This window comes from Oncorhynchus kisutch, linkage group LG17 (genome assembly GCF_002021735.2).
Source record: "Oncorhynchus kisutch isolate 150728-3 linkage group LG17, Okis_V2, whole genome shotgun sequence".
Classification (NCBI taxonomy): domain Eukaryota; kingdom Metazoa; phylum Chordata; class Actinopteri; order Salmoniformes; family Salmonidae; genus Oncorhynchus; species Oncorhynchus kisutch.
Genome location: NC_034190.2, coordinates 49,525,525 through 49,536,674, shown reverse-complemented (window position 1 = coordinate 49,536,674; position 11,150 = coordinate 49,525,525). Strand labels below are relative to the sequence as shown.

Here is an 11,150-nt window from a genome sequence, read left to right as displayed (position 1 = left end):
AGTAAATTCCACAAATTAACTTTTAACAAGGCACACCTGGAACCTCATGAACCTGCTTGAAAATTCCAAGAGTGTGCAAAGCTGTCATCAAGGCAACGGGTGGCTACTTTGAAGAATCTCAAACATAAAATGTATTTTGATTTGTTTAACACTTGGTTACTACATGATTCCATATGGTGTTATTTTATAGTTGGTCTTCTATTATTATTCTAAATAAAAACCCTTAAACGTAGGCGTCCAAACTTTTGACTGGTACTGTAAGTATTCTGTACTTTGTTGAAGTCTTCTTGGGTATGACGTTACAAGCTTGGCACACCTGTATTTGGAGAGTTTCTCCCATTCTTTTCTGCAGATCCTCTTAAGCTCTGTCAGGTTGGATGGGGAGCATCGCTGCACAGCTATTTTCAGGTCTCTGCAGAAATGTTTGATTGGGTTCAAGTCCGGGCTCTGGCTGGGCCACTCAAGGACATTCAGAGACTTGTCCCAAAGCCACTCCTGCGTTGTCCTGTTGGCAGGTGAACCTTTGTCCCAGTCTGAGGTCCTGAGCGCTCTGGAGCAGGTTTTCATCAAGGATTTCTCTGTACTTTGCTCCATTCATATTTCCCTCGATCCTGACTAGTCTCCCAGTCCCTGCCGCTGAAAAACATCTCCACAGCATGATGCTGCCACCACCACGCTTCACCGTAGGGATGGTTCCAGGTTCCCTCCAGACGTGACTCTTGGCATTCAGGGTAAGGAGTTCAATCTTGGTTTCATCAGACCAGAAAATCCAGTCTCAGAGCTCTACGGACAATTCCTTCAACCTCATGGCTTAGTTTTTGCTCTGACATGCACTGTCAACTGTGGGACCTTTTTATATAGAGGTGTGTGCCTTTTTAAATCATGTCCAATCAATTGAATTTACTACAGGAGGACTCTAATCAAGATGTAGAAACATCTCAAGGATGATCAATGGAAACAGGATGCACCGGAGCTCAATTTCAAGTCTCATAGCAGAGTCTAAATTCTTATGTAAGTAAGGAATTGTTTAAAAAAAAATATTTTGGAAAACAATTCTAAAAACCTGCTTTCACCATTTCATTACGGGGTATTGTTTGTGGACAGAGATTTGTTTCATAAATTATAAAGCTGTAACATAAGAAAATGTGGAAAAAGTCAAGGGGTCTGAATACTTTCCGAATGCACTGTACATTTCTACCACAATAACCTCGTACCCCTGCATGTTGACTCGGTACTGGTTCACTGTGTATATAGCCAAGACGTCGTTACTCATTGTGCATTCATTCCTTTCTATTATTTTTCTATGTTAAAAATCTGCATTGTTGTGAAGGGCCCATAAGCATTTCAGACTACACCTGTTGTTTGCAAAGCATGTGACAAATAAAATATGATTGGACTCAAGAATTCCCTACCTGAAATTACAGCAACATCAGACACATTGCAGAACATTAAACTAAAACACCTTAATGATTTCAAAGTAATACATTTTTTTTTAAATTCTACTAATTCACTGATCCCTAAGCAAGAAAAACCTCACCCACAATAAAATAATCCAAAACTTTAATGATTTTTCCAAATAATGTTCTCATCTGGATAAATAAACCATAGGAATGCAAACATGCTTATCCTTGTCATTTTCCTATGTATTTTTGTTTTAATACATTGCTTAAAAAATTAACTAATGCTCAAATCCAAAATGTTGATACTATATCTACCTTCTAATCTATTCATTACAAAGCATTATCTTATTTTTTGCTGCAGTTAATATGTAGACTTTTTTTCAACATAAAATAAACTTTTTCAGAAAAGAGACAACAGAACATGGTGGAGTTTCTCTTTCTCTAAAGCTGTGCGGTGTATTAAGATTTGCCTCATTGCATGCTTAGCACATGAAGAAAACCCGTGCCAGCAACAATATAAACAATTGAGATATTTCCTTCAAATCACAAGTGTCACATGGTGAGGATGCTTTGGAGTTGGAATAGTCAAAATGTTGTAAAACAAAAGTTTCAGAATAACAATCCTGAAAATAGACCATTCTAAACATTACCATGAGCGCATGCTCATATTTCTTCCTATTTTGGTAGAAATTAAACAAAAAGTAAGTACTAATAAAAACATCTAGACCACACCCACTACGCCACACGATAAATATGTTTAAGTCGGAAAAATAGACATTGCAACTCCCATGTATTAAAATGTAAATTTGTCAGTGATGTTCATAACATCCCACAGACAAAGGCAATAGAACAGTTAAGTGATATTACAATAACTGCCCAAATGCAAGAGCGGGTGTTGATTATGCTAAACTTATTTTGAGAATTTTGATTCAAACATCCTGTTTATAGCTTTTATACAGGTTTTTTACTTCATCTTTTCATGCAAGGCCATGGTACCCTTTCTCTAGTTTTGGGCGGGAAACAGAACCTACAGCATTGGCCTTTGTAGTGATAGTTTTAGGTGGTTGGTTCTCCTCGGACACAAAACAACCATATTCAATAAGTCCTTTCTTTCCCTCTACAGCAGGTGGTGTCAGTAATGCAACTACATGGCCTCCATCGCCCAGCGCTGTAAGTCATCCATGTCATCCTCGTCTTCATCCTCCTTGGCTAAAATAAAAATAAAAACATATGCAGATAGTGAATTACTTGAGTAAATGTGGTAAATAAATGTTTTATAGCAATAAAGTGGTAATTACAATAGATCAATTAGTTATTTCATGTTCTGTTGGGACAGTAACCGTGGCATTCAATGTTCCCATGGAGGATTTGCTTGTTTTATTGCATATTATTATTATTATATTATTGTATATTCCAAAAGACTCACCTGGTCTGGAGGGTAATGAAGTAGAAGGCACATTGGGTAGATGGGCATCTTCTGTCCCGCCGATCTCCAGCAAGTTTTTGTCCAATTCCTCTTGTTCCAGCTCATCCAACTCTGCCAGGAGTTCATCCTATGGTGCAAGACGATAAGAACATCCCAGTCTCTGTGATATCTGGTCAACTATTGAACTAACAGCACTGATAAGACAAATAAAGAACAATGTGCAATGAACACCTACCTCATCAAACTCCTCTCCAAAGCCTACAGGTTTTGAGATGGCATCTGAGATCTCTTGCGCCAGCTCCTGCTGCTCAGTGATGTCTTGCATCAAGTCATCTACTTTGTCTATGTCCCTAACACAACCAGACAGGGGAACAGAGAGATTTGAATAAATACAAGAGCTGTATGACTGCACCTGACCAAAGCTAATAAACAAGTAGTGTGCTCTTGCTTACATGTTTTCATGGGCAGCCTTCATTGCCTTGGCGGCAAAGCCCATGTTTTTGAGCACTTCAGTATTGGTATTGGCATTTTCCAGCGCCTCCCTCTGGAACTCGATGGTGGACAATGTGCCATCGATCTGGGTAAGCTGGTTCTCGTACCGCTTCTTCCTTTTCAAGGCCTGCAGGGCCGCTGTGCGTAGTGAAAGGGGAATTGAAGTGATTAGTGGGTTCGATTCCCGGAACCATGGACAGCATTTCTGAATCCCCAGGACTATCATGTGAGTAAATACATAACCACTAACTACACTGAACAAAAATATTAAATGCAACATGTAAAGTGTTGGTCCCATGTTCTATGAGCTGAAATAAAAGATCCCCAGAAATGTTCAAAATGCAAATACAGCTCTCTCTCAAATGTTGTGCACAAATTTGTTTACATCCCTCTTAGTGAGCATATCTCATTTGACAAGATAATCCATCCACCTGACAGGTATGGCATATAAAGAATCTGATTAAACAGCATGATCCTCACACAGGTGCACCTTGTGTTGGGGGGAAAATGCGACTAAAATGTGCAGTTTTGTCACAACAATGACAGATGTCTCAACTTGAGGGAGTGTGCAATTGGCATGCTGACCACAAGAATGTCCACCAGAGCTGTTGCCAGAGAATTTAAATGTTAATTTCTCTACCATAAGCCATCTTCTACATTCAACCGGCCTCACAACCGCAGATGACAGCAACAATATAAACAACTGTATGGTGTGTCGGGAAGCGGATTGATGATGTCAATGTTGTGAACAGAGTGCCCCATGGTGGCGGTGGGGTTATGGTATGGGCAGGCTTAAGCTACATACAACAAATACAATGGAAATTTAATGTACAGAGATACTGTGACAAAATCCTGAGGCCCACTGTCGCGCCATTCATCCACCGCCATCACCTCATGTTCCAGCATGATAATGCGTGCCCCCATGTCGCAAGGATCTATACAAAATTCCTGGAAGTTGAAAATGTCCCAGTTCTTCCATGGCCTGCATACTCAGCAGACATGTCACCCATTGAGCACGTTTGGGATGCTCTGGGTCGATGTGTATGACAGCGTGTTTAAGTTCCCACCAGTATCCAGCAACTTCGCACAGCCTTTGAAAACGAGTGGAACAACATTCAACAGGCGACAATCAACAGCCTGATCAACTCTATGCAAAGGAGATGTGTCTCGCTACATGAGGCAAATGGTGGTCACACACCAGATACTGACTGGTTTTCTGATCCATGCCCCTACTTCTTTTTATGGTATGTGACCAACAGCTGCATAGAGTCACGTGAAATCCATAGATTAGTGCGTCTTTATTTTGACTGATTTCCTTATGGAACTGTAAAATTGCTATATGTTGCATTTATATATTTGACCATTATATTATGTCATATCTATGTTTAAGTCATTCATAGACGCTAACTGCATTTAGCGCCTATTAAAGATAGTATATTCTGGCCGGGAGAACGTTAAAACGCATCGCTTGCGGTACGGTTTTGGAAACAATTTTTTTTAAATACTGTAAATCGCAACGGTGTTAAAACCTGTTAAGTTCAGCCTCTAAACAGAACATGTAAGGTCCTTGGACTATAAGGACTAACATCAGGCTCCTTTAATCCGTTATTGGGCTACGCTAGCCTGCGATGAACACTACTCAATACTTGGGCGTATTCCTCTGCTCAGGCGTTGCTGACGCCTGCCAGATGTTACATAAAATACCTATCCAGGTGTTGTATCAGCTAACCCCATCCAATATTAGGGCACTCTGCCAGTCGATAACACACTCAATGACGTCGCACGCAACCACTGGTTAAGGCATGCAACGTCTGAACAGGGGAATGCAACCAATGACAGGAGTCACTTGGAACCTCTCTGTTGGCACTCAGTATTAGGTTACTATCCTGGAAGGATATTGACCTCATCCCATCAGTAGAGGATGCCTGGTTGTTCTTTAAAAGTAATTTCCTCACCATCTTAAATAAGCATGCCCCTTTCAAAAAATGTAGAACTAAGAACAGATACAGCCCTTGGTTCACTCCAGACCTGACTGCCCTTGACCAGCACAAAAACATCCTGTGGAGTACTGCACTAGCATCGAATAGTCCCCGCGATATGCAACTTTTCAGTGAAGTCAGGAACCAATACACAGTCAGTTAGGAAAGCAAAGGCTAGCTTTTTCAAACAGAAATGTGCATCCTGTAGCTCTAACTCAAATGTTTTGGAACACTAAAGTCCATGGAGAATAAAAGCACCTCCTCCCAGCTGCCCACTGCAGAGGTTAGGAAACACTTACCGATAAATCCACGACAAACGAGAATTTCAATAAGCATTTCTCTACGGCTGGCCATGCTCTACTCCTGACTACCGCAACCCCGGCCAACAGCTCCGCACCCCCCGCAGCTACTTGACCAAGCCGCCCCAGCTTCTCCTTCACCCAAATAGCTGATGTTCTGAAAGAACTGCAAAACCTGGACCCGTACAAATCAGCTGGGCTAGACAATCTGGACCCTCTTTCTAAAAATTATCCCCCGCCATTGTTGCAACCCCTATTACTAGTCTGTTCAACCACTTTCGTATCGTCCGAGATTTCAAAAGATTGGAAAGCTGCCACGGTCATCCCCCTCTTCAAAGGGGGTGACACTAGACCCAAACTGTTACAGACCTATCCATCCTGCCCTGCCTTTCTAAAGTTAGCCAAGTTAACAAACAGATCACTGACCATTTAGAATCCCACCGTATCTTCTCCGCAGTGCAATCCAGTTTCCGAGCTGGTCACGGGTGCACCTCAGCCACGCTCAAGGTACTAAACGATATCATAACCGCCATCGATAAAAGACAGTACTGTGCAGCCGTCTTTATCGACCTGGCCAAGGCTTTCGACTCTGTCAATCACCATTTTCTTATTGGCAGAGTCAACAGCCTTGGTTTCTCAAATGACTGCCTCGCCTGGTTCATCAACTACTTCTCAGTTAGAGTTCATTGTGTCAAATCGGAGGGCCTGTTGTCCGGACCTCTGGCAGTCTCTATGGGGGGTACCACAGGGTTCAATTCTCGGGCCGACTTTTCTCTGTGTGTGAGTAATATTTATATATATATATATATATAGTGCCTTGCGAAAGTATTCGGTTCCCTTGAACTTTGAGACCTTTTGCCACATTCCAGGCTTCAAACATAAAGATATAAAACTGTATTTTTTTGTGAAGAATCAACAACAAGTGGGACACAATCATGAAGTGGAACGACATTTATTGGATATTTCAAACTTTTTTAACAAATCAAAAACTGAAAAATTGGGCGTGCAAAATTATTCAGCCCCCTTAAGTTAATACTTTGTAGCGCCACCTTTTGCTGCGATTACAGCTGTAAGTCGCTTGGGGTATGTCTATCAGTTTTGCACATCGAGAGACATAATTTTTTTCCCATTCCTCCTTGCAAAACAGCTCGAGCTCAGTGAGATTGGATGGAGAGCATTTGTGAACAGCAGTTCAGTTCTTTCCACAGATTCTCAATTGTATTCAGGTCTGGGCTTTGACTTGGCCATTCTAACACCTGGATATGTTTATTTTTGAACCATTCCATTGTAGATTTTGCTTTATGTTTTGGATCATTGTCTTGTTGGAAGACAAATCTCCGTCCCAGTCTCAGGTCTTTTGCAGACTCCATCAGGTTTTCTTCCAGAATGGTCCTGTATTTGGCTCCATCCATCTTCCCATCAATTTTAACCATCTTCCCTGTCCCTGCTGAAGAAAAGCAGGCCCAAACCATGATGCTGCCACCACCATGTTTGACAGTGGGGATGGTGTGTTCAGGGTGATGAGCTGTGTTGCTTTTACGCCAAACATAACGTTTTGCATTGTTGCCAAAAAGTTCAATTTTGGTTTCATCTGACCAGAGCACCTTCTTCCACATGTTTGGTGTGTCTCCCAGGTGGCTTGTGGCAAGCTTTAAACGACACTTTTTATGGATATCTTTAAGAAATGGCTTTCTTCTTGCCACTCTTCCATAAAGGCCAGATTTGTGCAATATACGACTGATTGTTGTCCTATGGACAGAGTCTCCCACCTCAGCTGTAGATCTCTGCAGTTCATCCAGAGTGATCATGGGCCTCTTGGCTGCATCTCTGATCAGTCTTCTCCTTGTATGAGCTGAAAGTTTAGAGGGACGGCCAGGTCTTGGTAGATTTGCAGTGGTCTGATACTCCTTCCATTTCAATATTATCGCTTGCACAGTGCTCCTTGGGATGTTTAAAGCTTGGGAAATATTTTTGTATCCAAATCTGGCTTTATACTTCTTCACAAAAGTATCTCGGACCTGCCTGGTGTGTTCCTTGTTCTTCATGATGCTCTCTGCGCTTTTAACGGACCTCTGAGACTATCACAGTGCAGGTGCATTTATACAGAGACTTGATTACACACAGGTGGATTGTATTTATCATCATTAGTCATTTAGATCTCTTGGATCATTCAGAGATCCTCACTGAACTTCTGGAGAGTGTTTGCTGCACTGAAAGTAAAGGGGCTGAATAATTTTGCATGCCCAATTTTTCAGTTTTTGATTTGTTAAAAAAGTTTGAAATATCCAATAAATGTCGTTCCACTTCATGATTGTGTCCCACTTGTTGTTGATTCTTCACAAAAAAATACAGTTTTATATCTTTATGTTTGAAGCCTGGAATGTGGCAAAAGGTCTCAAAGTTCAAGGGGGCCGAATACTTTCGCAAGGCACTGATATATATATATATATATATATATATCACCTCTACGCAGACGACACCATTCTGTATACATCTGGCCCTTTTTTGGACACTGTGTTAAACCTCCAAACGAGCTTCAATGCCATACAACACTCCTTCCGTGGCCTCCAACTGCTCTTAAATGCTAGTAAAACTAAATGCATGCTCTTCAACCGATCGCTGCTCGCACCCGCCCGCCCGACTAGCATCACTACTCTAGACGGTTCTGACAGAATATGTGGACAACTACAAATACCTAGGTGTCTGGCTAGACTGTAAACTCTCCTTCGACTCATATTAAGCAACTCATTAAGCAACTTAAATATAGAATCGGCTTCCTATTTCGCAACAAAGCCTCCTTCACTCACGCTGCCAAACATACCCTCGTAAAACTGACTATCCTACCGATCCTCGACTTCAGCGATGTCATTTACAAAATAGCCTCCAACACTCCACTCAGCAAACTGGATGCAGTCTATCACAGTGCCATCCATTTTGTCACCAAAGCCCCATATACCACCCACCACTGCGACCTGTATGCTCTCGTCGGCTGGCCCTCGCTACATATTCGTCACCAAACCCACTGGCTCCAGGTCATCTATAAGTCTTTGCTAGGTAAAGCTCCGTCTTATCTCAGTTCACTGGTCACCATAGCAACACCCACCCGTAGCACGCGCTCCAGCAGGTATATCTCACTCGTCATCCCCAAAGCCAACAACTCATTTGGCCACCTTTCCTTACAGTTCACTGCTGCCAATGACTGGAACGAATTACAAAAATTGCTGAAGTTGGGAACATATCTCCCTCACTAACTTTAAGCATCAGCAGTCTGAGCAGCTTACCGATCGCTGTACACAGCCCATCTGTAAATAGCCCACCCAACTACCTACCTCATCCCCACATTGTTTTTATTTACTTTTTTTGCTCTTTTGCACACAAGTATTTCTACTTGCACATCTATCACTCCAGTGTTAATTTGCTAAATTGTAATTACCTCGCTACTATGGCCTATTTATTGCCTTACCTCCTTACTCCATTTGCACACACTGTATATAGATTTTTCTATTGTGTTATTGACTGTACGCTTATTTATTCCATGTGTAACTCTGTGGTTGTTTGTGTCGCCCTGCTTTGCTTTATCTTGGCCAGGTCGCAGTTGTAAATGAGAACTTGTTCTCACCTGGCCTATCTGGTTAAGTAAAGGTGAAATAAAAATCATCACTACAGGCCGTGTAACTTTGTTTAGTCAAAATATAAATTAATATGCAGTCCCTACGAGTCTAGTGTCTCAATTTTAACTGCAATGTTTGTATTTTTTGTATTTGTTTGTATTTCAATTTTATGCACTTTGAGATTATTCTGTATAATGAAAAGCGCTTTACAAATGTAATACATTTTTAAGTAGATACTGTGTCAATGGAAGGGTGGCCCCTTCCCTTCTCTTGACAAACAGGCAAATTCATGACTCACACAAAATCCCCTGACTTGTTGATGGTGTAGCCAGAGTTTTGATAGCAGTCACTAACACAGAACGCACCTATACACGGGGATAATGTAATTTAGCTGTTCTAACACAGTTGTGGCAACGAGATTGGGCGAGCCTGGCAACCTGACATTCAGTGACAGCCGTGGCAGCTCGGAAAGTTAGCTGCTTTGACTAGTTAGCCAGCTAGTTGCTAACGTTAACATACAGGCGAACTTTAAGTAGCTAGCTTCATTAGCTAGCCAAGTTAGACAACCATCGTGAATATGTATATGTTATGTTAGTTGGCGACTCACCTCGTTTGTTTTTTGTGCCGTTTTTCTTTGCAGTTATGAGTTCCTGGTCAATCTTTTTCTCTAGAAAGTCCTGTTTCTTCGCTAACATCTGCTCTGTGTCTCGGAGTTTCTGAATTGCATCTTGTGGACTCGGCCCTTTCCCTCCTTTCCCCCCACCGCCGAACAGCTTCCCAAACACGGACATTCTGTGATCTAAACTATATGGAAATAATGTCCTTTTAAAACGTTTCAGACTAACTACAGTCTATGGTGTCACTCTTCTCGCCGATTGTTTTTCCTACTTCCTGGTTAAGGCTGTATGACGTAATATTATTCCCTAGTGGGTGGTATTCCATGGGGCTCCACCTGCTGGATAAGAAATGTAATAATATTTTTTTGTCAATTAACAGACGCTCCTATCCAGAGCAATTTACAGGAGTAAGTAGAGTTACTTTCAGTGCCCTGATCAAGATTTTTCACCTAGTCGGCTCAAGGATTCAAACCTGCAACCACTTGGTTACTGGCCCCACGCTCTTAACCTCTAGGCTACCTGCCGCCCTTATAATAATAATAATATATACATTTTATATTGGGCTTTTCACAGTTGTGTAAAGTAGTTAAGTAGAACTTAAAAGTATTTTTACTTACGTCGTTTTTTGGGGGTATCTGTACTTTACTAATTATATTTGTGACAACGTTTACTCCACTGTATTCTTAAAGAAGATAATGTACTAATTACTCATTTTCCATGACAGCCAAAAGGACTCGTTACATTTTGAATGATTAGCAGGACGGGAAATGTGTGTAATTCACGCACTTATCAAGAGAACATCCCTGGTCATCCCTACTGCCTCTGATCTGGTGGACTGACTAAACAAAAATGCATCATTTGTAAAGTATGTCTGAGTGTTGAACTGTGCCCCTTTTTATGCGTAATATAAGACATTTTAAATTATGTATACTTTTACTTTTGATACTTAAGCACATTTAAAACCAAATACTTTAAAACTTTTACTCAAGTAGTATTTTACTGGGTTACTTTTTTTTTTAAGGAATCCTTTCTTTTACTCAAGTATGAAAATTGGGTACTTTTCCCCACCACTGGCTTTTCATTACAAGTAGAATCTCTCCAAGTCGCTTATGTTGTTCTGATAGGCAGTTAGGAAAAGTAGTGTATTGAGCGGAGGGAGCACTGATCGTGTATCTGATAGATGGGCCCTGGAGCAGTCACAGGAGGCTGCTGAGGGGAGGACGGCTCATTATAATGGCCGGAACGGAGTGAATGGAATGGCATCACTCCTCTCCCAGCCATTACCATGAGAATGTCCTCCCCAATTAAGGTGCCACCAACCTCCTG

At 41.4% G+C, this 11,150-nt stretch overlaps 1 protein-coding gene across 1 annotated transcript; it reads right to left on the bottom strand.

Annotated features, from left to right (window-relative positions):
* Nucleotides 1–1,467: 1,467 nt before the first annotated feature.
* Nucleotides 1,468–11,121, bottom strand: LOC109907817 (charged multivesicular body protein 4c-like). Its single transcript, XM_020506046.2, has 5 exons — nt 9,815–11,121; nt 3,279–3,456; nt 3,062–3,176; nt 2,827–2,953; nt 1,468–2,609 (listed from the first exon to the last, which is right to left on the bottom strand). Exons 1-5 carry the CDS (start codon nt 9,996–9,998, stop codon nt 2,545–2,547), a joined length of 669 nt encoding a protein of 222 aa, XP_020361635.1. The 5' UTR covers nt 9,999–11,121; the 3' UTR covers nt 1,468–2,544.
* Nucleotides 11,122–11,150: the final 29 nt, after the last annotated feature.